Here is a 13163-nt window from a genome sequence, read left to right on the forward strand (position 1 = left end):
TATATCACAATTTCAGTGGGTCAGAAGTTTACATACACTAAGTTAACTGTGCCTTTAAGCAGCTTGTAAAATTCCAGAAAATGATGTCAAGCCTAATTTAGCTTCTGAAAGGCTTATTGGAGTCAATTAGAGGTGTACCTGTGGATGTATTTTACGGCTTACCTTCAAACTCAGTGCCTCTTTGCTTGACATCATAGGAAAATCAAAAGGAATTAGCCAAGACCTCAGAAAAAAATTGTGAACCTCCATAAAACAGTTTAATCCTTGGGAGCGATTCCCAAACTCCTGAAGGTACCATATTCAGGAAGGAGACTGTAAAGGGTTTACAAGGAGGACACGGAAGGCGAGTTGCTCCTCTCAGGTAAGGATTTTTAATCGACCCACTGCAGTGCTCACGGCTTCACAACAGTGACTCTTCAGCTTCACATTAATACTTTTACATCTTCACAAATAATATTTTTACAGTCTCACAATAACACTCTTATAGCTTCACAATTGTTCAGGCCCCAGAATCTCTCTCCCAACTGCTGGTGGCGTGGGTCATTTTATCTGCTCTCCCCGTGCTCACTGGAATTAGAGACAACAAATCCCAGAACAATAGCAAAAGATCTTGTGAAGATGCTGGAGGAAATAGGTAGACAAGTATCTATATCCACAGTAAATCAAGTCCTATATTAACATAACCTGAAAGGCTGCTCAGCAAGGAAGAAGCCACTTCTCCAAAACCACCATAAAAAAAGCCAGACAACAGTTTGCAAGTGCACATGTGGACAAAGATCTTATTTTTTGGAGAAATGTCCTCTGGTCTGATGAAACAAAAATTGTACTCTTTGGCCATAATGACCATTGTTATGTTTGAAGGAAAAATGGTGAGGCTTGCAAGGCAAAGAACACCATCCCAACTGTGAAGCATGGGGGTGGCAGCATCATGTTGTGGGAGTGCTTTGCTGCAGGAGGTGTGCTTTTGCTGTTAAATAGATGGCATCATGAGGAAGGAAAATTATGTGGATATATTGAAGCAACAATCTCAAGACATCATCCAGGAAGTTAAAGCTTGGTCGCAAATGGGTCTTCCAAATGGACTATAACCTCAAGCATACCTCCAAAGTTGTGTCAAAATGGCTTAAGGACAACAAAGTCAAGGTATTGGAGTGGCCATCACAAAGCCTCAATCCAATAGAAAATTTGAGGGCAGAACTTAAAAAGTGTGTGTGAGCATGCAGGCCTACAAATCTGACTCTGTTTCACCAGGTCTGTCTGGAGGAATGGGCCAAATTTCAGCAACTTATTGTGAGAAGCTTGTGGAAGGCTACCCAAAATGTTTGACTCAAGTTAATCAATTTAAAGGCAATGTTACCAAATACTAACAAAGTGTATGTAAACTTCTGACCCACCGGGAATGTGATGAAAGATATAAAATCTGAAATAAATCATTCTCTACTATTATTCCGACATTTCACAGTCTTAAAATAAAGTAGTGATCCTAACTGACCTAAGACCGGGAATGTTTTCTACAATTAAATGTCAGGAATTGTTAAAAACTGAATTTAAATGTATTTGGCTAAGGTGTATTTAAACTTCTGACTTCAACTGTGTATCAGTCCTGGGTTTATTCCAATAGTATTGTGCTCCTGTCATAGCACACAACAGATGTACCATCCTGTAACACACTCTTTATATAGCCCCAAGAATTCCCATTCGTCCTTTTCCCAAGGCTGTTTCCTGTCCCTTTGGGCACCAGCAGAACTCTAAACATCATGAACAGTCTGTCCTCTTGCTTAGGGTTTGTTTATGAGTGTGTACGTAGCCAGTGTAAATAATAAATGTTACTTAAAGAGCCATGTGGGAGAGCTGGCTTTGATAAACATGCTCTGATTAATATCCTCTGCCAAGCATGCTCTCCCAAAAATGAATTATGCAGGCCCAGCGTCCAATCAGAGCAAGTCTTTCATCAGCACCACAGAAAAAACTCATGCCATCAAAGCACTCTGATGGTTTATCTTAACAAATCAAACATTTACAAACATCTCAGACTATGCACATATACACAGTTACTCCTTACACTGTCCACCGAATGGTCATGGAAAATCTGGAATTATCTGAGAATTCTGAAAATTGTGATTTCCAGGCATAGCGCCATTGACTCGACCAATTGAGTGAATTTGGGGCGGGACCATCTGTTTATGCAACCAGTGGAAGATGTATTGTGTTATTATTTTTGCAGTTCCTTTAGTGATGCTATTGGCACAGAAATTACACATTTTATCTTTAATGAAACCTTAATAAATCATGAAAATTTCCATAGTCAATATGTTTTTCTAGTTATACTCGGCTTTAAAAAAATCAAATCAGAGTACCATTTCTATAGAATATATATATATATATATTCTATAGAAATTGTACTCTGATCACATTCCCACTTCCGGGTTCAGTACAAATTTGTGGCATAATTTTAATAACAACTCCCTCCTTTTCTTAATTTTTTTTTATAAAAATCAAGGTTACAGTAAGACACTTACAATGGAAGTGATTGGGGCCCATTTTTGGAGGGTTTAAAGTCAGAAATTAGAAGCTTATAATTTTATAAAAGCACTTACATTAATTCTTCTGTTAAATGTATTTTTTGAGCTGTAAAGTTGTTTAAATTTTAATTTTTACAGTCATTTTAGGGGTATAAGGTTTGTTGACATTACGTTGTCATGGTAACGAAGTTGTAAAATTGTTTATGTCTTGTTTATGTCACATTGTTTATGGCTTGTTTATGTTTATGTCATGTTATGTCATATTATTTATGTCTTGTGGCTATACTTTTGAAACAGTGAGTATTTTAACATTTACAGATTGGCCCCAATGACTTCTATTGTAAGTGTCTCACTGTAACACAGATTTTTTTTTTTTTTAAGAAAAATAGGGATGAGTTGAAATTCGTTTTTGTGGTAATCCATATAATGCCACAAATGCTGTGAATTGAGCTTAACCTGTATTGAACCTGGAATATTCCTTTAATCACGCTGGAGTAAGCTTGTAAATGTAGCATCTTTCAAATCATGTGTTATTGTAAAAGTGTTTTGATGTCATAGAATAGTATTAAGTGGGGAACAGAGCATAAAATAAGTTTTTATGGACTGATATTCTGCAGTTTTACTCAATTTGTGTGAAAGTGAATAAAACTTGTTGCGCCTTTAGTGTTTATTTCACTAAAAACTACAGCGATATATACTGTAGAACAAATTTAGTTATAGTAACGTTATTCTATGTTGTGGGAAAACAGTTTGTTGTTTGTTTTTGCACACTAGGCTGCACACATACTTCATTGTTTTTTGTCCCAGTGTTAGGTACCCCAGCAGCAGTGAGGTGTAATGCTACTTTGCTTTCTTTGTATCAGTGTGTGTGTGTGTTGGACAGTGTAGGGCAAAGCGCTGCTTGGCTGCAGTGGTGATGAATGGGTGTGTGTGAGTTATTCATCTCCTGCTTATAGGAGTGGACAGTGGCCCTGCTCTCTCCACATGTCAGCACATGGGATAATTCTGTCATTTATCAGAAATGACACAGGGGGCAGTGGCTCCTCTGAGAGATTATCCTGGGGTTTCACCCTTCCAACTCCCATTCTCACCCTCACTGTACTCGTCCACACACCCACTTTGACTCATACCACTTCGCCAATTTTAGTTCTGAATAGGCTAAATCTGTCTGGGGTGGGGTTCTGTGGAGATCCATGTGTCCCAGTGATTATTTTAAAATGTGTTAAATGGAGCTCTGATTACTGCACTCATAATTTGTAGCTAACAATCATATTTACCTAATTTTTAATAAATGAATCTGCAAAGCTTTTGGCAGAGTTCTGCAGGATGGATTTAATCATAGTAAATATTTCATAACAATTGAATCATTTCCTCATGTTGTTCTAACCTCATATGACTTACTTTCTTCTGTGGAACACAAATGAGATGTTAGCGAGAATGACACCCTCAGTCACCATTCACTTTTATTGTCTGGAGAGAAAAAAGATGACCGAGGTTAAAGAAATTAAGAAAATTGTACAACATGAGAGTGAACAAATCCCATTAAGCATGTAGTTTTCAATATTGTCTCAATTAATGTCCTTAATAGAGCTTAACACAAAATCTCTTTCTCTTTTCCTCTTTTGATCTCTCTTTCTCTCCCTCTCCTCACCCACAGGATCATTCAGAATCGTGTCCTGGTCTTCATCCTGGGCGCCATCATCCTCCTCACCATAGTCTTGGCCATCTATTTCAATTTGCGAGGGCACTGATCTCCACTGACTGGCCCTATGCGTGTGTGCGTGAATGTGTATGAGCGTGTGTGTAAGATTAATAGTGACAAAAGCGTTGGGCTGGAGTAATTAGGACAAATTGTTCACATGAATCATTCCTGGTGGGCAGTGACAGGGGGCCTCTCCTCTCTGCTCCAGGGCCATTTCTACCCTCTATCCCCTCGTATTTTTACTTCATCTAATACATTTAAAACCCTGGTATTGGATCTCCACATGACTGACCAACCCATAGAGAAGCCCTGCATGGACACGTGGACAACAGGGCCATGATGGAAGGATGACAACAACGGATGGATGAATATAAGGAAGGCGTACATCAATGCATGTCATAACCTACTGTTTTAAATTAGTAGTTCACCCAAAAAATGTAATTCTGTCATCATTTACTCACCGTCATGTTGTTTCAAACTAGTATGTCTTTCTTCTGTCAAACGTAAAATAATTTTTGTTATTATGGGGACTAGAGTCCAAACAAAAAAATAAATACAAATCAGACTACCTTTCATTGTTTTTGAGACTTTTATGGTGTTTTTGCCCCCGCTTAAGTATACATTCTTCCAGCACATTATTCAAAATGTCTCCTTTTGACTTTCATTGTAGAAAGACAGTCATACAGGTTTAGGTGAGTAAATGATGACTTAATTTCATTTTTGGATGAATTATTCTTTTAATGTTTTTTTTTTTTAGATAGGGTTTAGAGGTCATCAGATCTGAAAGCTGACTGACGTACTATAGGATACTAACAAAACCCCATCCATCAGGTGAGTGTTGTGTGTGATGAGACGTACACAAGTCAAGGCCCCTGGTGCAGTACCATTTAGCACACAGTGCAGAATCACACACTACACACAGCCAAAAGGTCGCACGCCCGTCTCTCAGTCCCCCTTTATCCAGGATTAGTAGCTACTCCTGCTGTTCCTCTAAGGTCAGCAAAGATCTCGCATGTGTTTAGTTAAACCAGCAGGACAGGACTGCTTTGAACAAGAAAACATCCTTGTCCACTCTTACCCTACTAATCAAATCTGACAACATGATAGTTACTGTGGTCAATTGTACTATTAAGAATTGTGTTCTGTATTTATTCATTTTGTTTCCAGATGGTTGATCTTTATTGTATTTTTTTATTTTTTATTTTTTTTTTTTTCAATTTATCTGGAACTTATTTTAGCCATTGGTTCATGACATTAAAATAACTTCATCTATACTGTATAAATAATCATAGTGTGCTGCAAATTTGTATTATTATTCCTAAAGGAGGACCAGCTAGCAAACATCAGTATTGAAATATGCAAAATTGAGTGTTTGCTCCAGGCTTTCACCTGCTGTTTGGGTATTAGCGAGAAGAAATCTGAGAAATATGACTATGTACTAATAGTACAGATAATTTTGGTGTGTGTGTGTGTGTGTGTGTGTGTGTGTGTGTGTGTGTGTGTGTGTGTGTGTGTGTGTGTGTGTGTGTGTGTGTGAGAGGATGTCTGTGTCTATGTGTGTATTTCAGTTTATGTATGTGTGCTTCATACACAGCAGCTTTGCTCCCAAACTTAGCTTTGTAGTCAACTGTTTTCTTAGGGGCTGTTCACACGGAATGTGTTTTTGCGTCAGTCTGTGCTGTTTTTTTTTATGTAAATGTGCACTAGATGGACGTCTCTGCCCATTGTACCATGTCTTGCTGTTCAGCGTCTTACACTTTAGCAATGCATTTTTTTGACGTTGTGTCAAAATAAAACAACTTAAACTATTAAAAACTCACCTCGAGACATTTGCATTCTGTTCCATTTGCTACGCGTAGCTTTTTTTTAAAGCAAGAACTCTTTCTATCTTAAAGGCCCCTTAAGCAACACTATAACTGAAATTGATTAATTTGGAATGATATATAGAGGCAGCAAATTTGAGCACTCCTTACGCAAAGCATACGGGAGACTTTAATCACAATCTCAACAGTGTTCGAGACAGACTACTTGTATTAAAATTAACGGGAGAAATTAGAACACCCAAAATGGCGAGGGTAAAAAAAAGTTCCCTCCTTATAGGTAAAAGAACCAATCACCTTTTAGATGCAGAGATCACCTGTCAGTTTCCTTGAGAATGTGCATGCGCTGGACCAACTTAAAAAATATAATTTTTTCCCCCTTGATCTGAGCTAAAGAAGCACAATTCATGAAACTGCTTTTGTCAGATTGTACTGCTGATTAGAAATATGTTCTTTTTTAAATCATAATTTTGTCCAGCGGTTTTGGAGATTTCACTCTTTGCCCATTCAATTAGATGTAGGAACCATACTTGTGTGCACTTGTATCCATTGAAAATAGCTGCCTGGAATGACTTGCCTTGAAACACTTTTGCTCTGTGTTAGCATGCTACTAAGCTATACTCTTATAAGCATAAAAACGCATATTCAGTATTTAACTTTTTTTAATCAATGCTTTTTATAATAATGAAATTATAAGTATATTTTAAGGCTTACAGTTTAATGTGTTAATTAAGTGTGATTAATTATATAAAAAATGAATGCAATTAATCATGTGCCCGGACAGTAATAAGGAACGTTCCTACCATCGAACCAATTCAAGCTTGTAATACCACCTGTTTCCTGTAGGGGGCAGTAAGCGAAACCCCAGCTGTTTAGGCAACACACATCTTACGCAGAGAACAAACCACACTTACCCATCCCACATCAGGCAGCCCAATATGAATCTCGTTCTTACGTTCAAGCACTTGCTATCACTGCGTTTAACTTGATGGATTTCAAATTCGAATGCAGGGATCTCAAGACGTGTTTTTCTACATTTCAAACTATTTGAAACTTAACACAGTGACCTAAAAACTGTATTTTTATGACACAACGCAACCAAAGTGAGACAAAAATGTGTGTACATTCATCTGAGATTTTATCATATGGAGCTACCTTTGCGTAAGGACCAAACCAATGGAGGAGTCACATGATACCATGTGAGGATCGTACGTGTGAATGGCAAGCTCTGCACACTTGGCTAATTTTAACACATTTAATGACATAAACTGGTGAGATTCAATACACTCTTCCATAACTGTTCTAGGAGCACAACATGTCAAAGAATTCAAATTTCTTGGGCTCTGGAGACATTAAAAGACACTTACATGCTCAAACTGATGCTCATAAGCAGGCCGCAAGCCTGGGAGTCGATTTAGTCAGAGAGGTATGGGAAATGTGGTGAGAGATGCTGAAAATGTCGGCAATGCTGACGAAGGTTGTTGCTGACTTGGAGGATCTTGCTGTGATATGTTGATCGATCACTGCCATGGAGGCAAAGTTTACTTATGTGGTTACAAGAGTGGGGGATGTCAGGAAATGGATTGACTACCTAGAGTCATCGGAGATGCTAATCTGCTAGCAACCAATGTTGATTTGGAGCATGTCTGTGAGAAGTTAGAGGACATTGAGAACCGTACCTGGGGGAATAATGTCCAAATCGTCAGAATTCCTGAGGGCAAAGAGGGACAGGATAAGATGAAATTCCTGGATGGGCTTTTTCCAAATCTGCTTGACATAGCAGGCCATAAGCTGGAAATCAAGCAAGCTCACAGGGTTCCTGCTGAACGATCCATAGAGGGAGACAGGCCTTGATCATTTCTGGACACATTTTTGAGATAATCCGATAAAGATCTGGTGTTATGCGAATCGAGGAGTAAGGGAAGGCTTGCTTGGAAGAACCACAGGATTTTCTTGTTCCCAGAGAGAAACGGAATCGATTCAAGGAATACAACTTTTGCATCAACGGAAGGCCGCTTTTTCACTGATATTCCCGGACAAATTGAGAATAGATGCTAAGGATGGCCGTAAATAAATCACATGCCCACAGCAAGCGATGTCCTTCATAAAGTCAATCAGTAAGTGGGTTGTCTTGTTGTGCTCATGTTGCAGGCGAGTGGACCGGCTCACTGAACATTCGCTTGACTGTTTGAAGAATCTGCACGCTCTTTTTGTGCTGGCTCTGCCTAGCAGCTGAAGTTTATTTTGTAGAGTAACACATCTTCAGGATAGTATTATGGATGAATCTACACGCTCTTTGTGTTTGGTCCGCCTATTGGCTGGAGTTTGTTTTGTGGAGTATTTCTTGCAACGTCATTGGAGTAATTAAGTCATTTACTTGCACTCATGTTGCAGCCGAGTGGACCGGCTCACTGAACATTTACTTGACTGTTTGAGAAATCGCTGCTTTTTTTTTGTTCTGGTTCCACCTAGCGGCTGGAGTTTATTTTGTAGATTAACATTTGCTGTGTAATTCTGTCTCACAAAATTTGTATAGAAACACCTGATTTGAGCAATCTGATGGCAAAGTTGTTGAGGGGGTTGTCGTAGGCATGCATGGACTGTTTGAGTTTGGATGGATGGACACCAGTTGGCACTGTCATGCGTGGGGATAATGCACATGTTTTTCTTTTTTCTGTTTGTTTTGTTCAGGTCATGTTGGTTTTGTGGGTTGCACAAATGCTGGAATGTGGTCTTTATAATCTTATTTTTGACACACAATCTATTTTTTCTTAAATGTCAAATGTTAATATGAGTGGATTGTCTCTCCCCACATGAAATGTGAGTGGGTTGGGGCACCCCATAAAAGGAAAGATATAAGACATAATAAATATGATATAGTATTTCTTCAAGAAATGCACCTTTCTCTGCAGGAAGCTGAACATTTTGGGAAGATATGGGGTGGGCATTTTTTTTTATATTGTTGTCTCGAGTAAGAGCAGGGGAGTTATTACACTGGTAAGTAAGCATTTACAATTCAAATGTCTCAAACAGAGTAAAGATAAATTAGGATGAGTCATTATTGTTTTAGCTGAAATTCAGGGACAAAGTCTTTTTTTGGCTATTATTTATTTTAGATGTTGAAGGAATATTGCAAGCCGCTGGCACCCCAATCTGCTGGACAGAGTGGATTGTGAGGGAGTTTAATATGCTCAGAGAACTATATGAGAGTGGAGTGTTGAGATCCTTTGAAAATATGGTTCAACATTTTGAATTCTTTAGGTATTTACAGCTGCATCACCTGCTTTGTACTATTTTTGGGAGTAGCATACACCCCCTAAAGCGGAAGATACTCTGGGAGTGACGAATACTGATTTTGGAAAAGGTCATGAGGCATCTGTATATTACTCCCTGCTAATTTAGAGTCTGGGGGATGGAGCTTCAACTTCTCTCAAGATATTATGGGAGAAATGGCCTAATGCAATTTAAGATTTTACATAAATTCAGTCAGAAAATTGGGACACAACCCATGTTTTTTTGGTGGTGTGTTAAGATCCAAGATTTTTGATTGAGGTTTCAAAGTTTTATGTGTGACGTATTGGAAACTCAAATTTCATTTTGCCCCAGATTCTGAATTTTAGGCGATGGGGCAGTCATTAATATAGGGGATAAATACATATAAAATTGTCGGCTGGAGTGCCCACATTTCAGGACATGTGCATAGAGATGGGCAGGGTGGCGGTATTCGAAGAAATGTCATATAGAAGGCAGGGAAAATAAAATACAATTTATTAAATACAAAAATGGGGCAGCTATTTGGCATTTTTGGAGGCTCTTGTGGAGGGGAGGTGGAGAGAGATGTATAGTTTTAAATGTGTGATTCTCATTTTTTTTAATGTATTTTTTAGTTGAACCACAGGGATAGTTGTTCTGGGATTGGGAGGGGGGAAGGGAATAATGGGGGTTAAAAGTTGATTCGGTGTATATATGTTTTCTTTTCTATTTCATTTGTCTGAATCAATAAAAAGTGTTACTCGGGGAAAAAAAAAGGACCAAACCAATGTCTTAAAATGCTTCCTTTTTAGGCAGCTCACTAGGTTTTGGAACTGAGCCTCCTGCAAGTCTGCTGTGATTAACACACGCCTGCCAGCTCTTCCCATCACCCCACACTTAACAGGCCTGCCACACGTGATGCACAGACACCCACACCTCGGCTAGTCGAGGTAACTGACAGACAGACAATCATCAGACAGACAGGCAGAGAAGGCATTTGATATTCTGTTTCAGGCCGGGTGGATTGTCTTATTTTGGAAGCAGTATGGTGGGGGGGCTTTCTCTGCCTCTGCTTCACAGCTATGGCTTCAAAGCACCAAATTAATGGCCAACAAAATTGTGCATCTCTGCGTATCCCATGTGGGCCCAACCTATTGAGAGTTGTCATTAAGTTGAGGAAGGAAGAGAAGGGATGAGGGGGAGCTGAATCCTGCCAGTTTAACCAACCTCATCAGATAATGACCTCTGTGATTGGGTTTTGCATCAAACAGTGTAGAGAATGTGCGTGTGCGCATTTAAGTGTGATAGAGATGAGATCTGTCCTTGTTTTGTTCATTTGTGCATGCGTGCAGGGGAATGCTTGAGCGTGTGCAGAACTCTACATTGCTTTCCTGCACCTGCGCATGTACAGTTGAAGTTTACATACACTTTAGCCAAATACATTTAAACTCATTTGAAAGTTTTTCACAATTTCTGACATTTAATCATACGGATCATTCCGGGTCTTTGGTCAGTTAGGATCACTACTTTATTTTAAGACTGTGAAATGTCAGAATAATAGTACAGAGAATTATTTCTTTCAGCTTTTATTTCTTTCATCACATTCTCAGTGGGTCAGAGTTTACATACACTTTGTTAGTATTTGGTAACATTGCCTTTAAATTGTTTAACTTGGGTAAACATTTTGGGTAGCCTTCCACAAGCTTCTCACAATAAGGTGCTGAAATTTCATGCTCACACACACTTTTTCAGTTCAGCTCCCCGTCGGATTGAGGTCAGGGCTTTGTGATGGCCACTCCAATTAAGCCATTTTGCCACAACTTTGGAGGTATGCTTGGGGCCATTGTCCATTTGGAAGTCCCATCTGCCACTAAGCTTTAACTTTCTGGCTGATGTCTTGAGATGTTCTGCAATATACCCACATACATTTTCTTCCTCATGATGCCATCTATTTTTTGAAGTGCACCAGTCCCTCCTGCAGCAAAGCATCCACACAACATGATGCTGCCACCCCCATGCTTCATCGTGGAGATAGTGATCTTCGCCTTGCAAGCCTCACCCTTTTCCTCCATACATAACGATGGTCATTATGGCCAAACATTTAAATTTGTTTCATTAGACCAGAGGACATTTCTCCAAAAAGTACGATCTTTGTCCCCATGTGCACTAGCAAACTGTAGTCTGGCTTTTTTATGGTGGTTTTGGAGAAGTGGCTTCTTCCTTGTTAAGCCGCCTTTCAGGTTATTTTGATATATGAATTGTTTTACTGTGGATATAGATACATGTCTACCTGTTTCCTCCAGCATCTTCACAAGGTCCTTTGCTGTTGTTCTAACATTGATTTGCACTTTTCGCACCAAACTGCGTTCATCTCTAGGAGACCGAATGCGTCTCCTTCCTGAGCGGTATGATGGCTGCGTGGTCCTATGGTGTATATACTTGCATACTATTGTTTGTACAGATAGCCGTAGAATCTTCAGGCATTTGGAAATTGCTCCCATGGATGAACCAGACTTGTGGAGGTCCACAGTTGTTTTTTCTGAGATCTTGACTGATTTCTTTTGATTTTCACATGATGTCAAGCAAAGAGGCACTGAGTTTGAAGGTAGGCCTTAAAATTCATCCACAGGTACACCTCCAGTTGACTTTAATTAGCCTTTCAGAAGCTAAATTAGGCTTGACATAATTTTCTGGAATTTTCCAAGCTGCTTAAAGGCACAGTTAAATTAATGTATGTAAACTTCTGACTCACTGAAATTGTGATATAGTCAATTAAAAGTGAAACAATCTGTCTGTACACAATTGATGAAAAAATTACTTGTGTCATGTACAAAGTAGATGTACTAAACAACCAAAACTATAGTTTGCTAATATGAAATCTGTGGAGTGGTTAAAAAAAAAAAAAAATTGAAGTTTTAATGACTTCAACCTAAGTGTATGTAAACTTCTGACTTCAACTGTATATGTAAGACTTCAGTCGTCTGTTCGTGTCAAGACTTGGATGTCTGTTGGTGTGTTTTGCTGGCTCAGTCTGTGTGTGTGTGTGTGTGTGTGTGTGTGTGCGTATGCTCTCTCTTTCTCTCTCTCTCTACTCGGGCCTGTCAGATCCTCTCAGCAGTGTGTGGCTAGTGGAAAGGCAGCATGGCTGCGGTTCTATTTGAAGTTGTAATGGTGTCAAAAAGTCAGAGCTGACTGACAGCCGTCAGTCCCACTGGGGCTCATTAAATCATAACAACTTGACTAGGAAATAATTGAGCGCTGACAATAAGTTGGGGCCCATTTAGATGTTTTTATTTTCTTTCATTATTAGTTGTAGCTATTACGTTCATTATGAAATTGCATTAAACAACTGTTGGGGGGGGGGCTAATGATTTGTTTATATCCCCTTTATTATTATTTAAACATTAGGAGAGTCACGTGACTTTGATATTTGGCAAGCTGGCTGTATCTATTTTTTCCCGTCGTCTTTTTCTTTCTCCCTCTCTCCATTCTTTTCATCCCTCTTTTTCACCCTGCATGCTTCCCTCTCTCTCTCTCTCTCGCTCTCTCTCTTTATCTAAGCAGCGGGTGCCTTTGGAATATGAAATAGATTATTCATTACCCGCTTCTCTGTAGCTGATTTGGTTTGCGTGTAGTGTCTTCTATGCGAGGAGGATGAAAACTTGTCAAAAATGGGTTATATCTTATTCTGAGGGGCAACAATAGTGGCAGTTACAGACAGACTTTAATATTTCATTACGCCTGACGTTAACCCTGCTAAGTGACTTTGGCTAGCGGGCCTTTAGTGAGAAAGAGACTGATTAGCTCCTATCACAGGATAGGCTACAGAGAGTCCCAGTGCGGTCACGGCAGAGATGAGCATTCGGT

The 13163-nt window shown here is 39.3% G+C and overlaps 1 protein-coding gene across 4 annotated transcripts in view; it reads left to right on the forward strand.

The window, feature by feature from the left end:
• Nucleotides 1-6068, forward strand: part of LOC127633861 (vesicle transport through interaction with t-SNAREs homolog 1A-like) — a 164658-nt gene extending 158590 nt beyond the window's left edge. For 2 of the 4 annotated variants that reach the window (XM_052113219.1, XM_052113220.1), the window contains one exon: nucleotides 4180-6068. Coding sequence is in view for 2 of the 4 variants with exons in the window: in XM_052113217.1 (XP_051969177.1) it covers nucleotides 4180-4273 (94 nt within the window). In the remaining 2 variants the exon portion in view is untranslated. The remainder of the gene's footprint in view (nucleotides 1-4179) is intronic. The other 2 variants (XM_052113217.1, XM_052113218.1) reach the window with 2 other exon arrangements.
• The last annotated feature ends 7095 nt before the right edge of the window (nucleotides 6069-13163 follow it).

This window comes from Xyrauchen texanus, chromosome 40, assembly GCF_025860055.1.
Source record: "Xyrauchen texanus isolate HMW12.3.18 chromosome 40, RBS_HiC_50CHRs, whole genome shotgun sequence".
In the NCBI taxonomy this organism is placed as follows: domain Eukaryota; kingdom Metazoa; phylum Chordata; class Actinopteri; order Cypriniformes; family Catostomidae; genus Xyrauchen; species Xyrauchen texanus.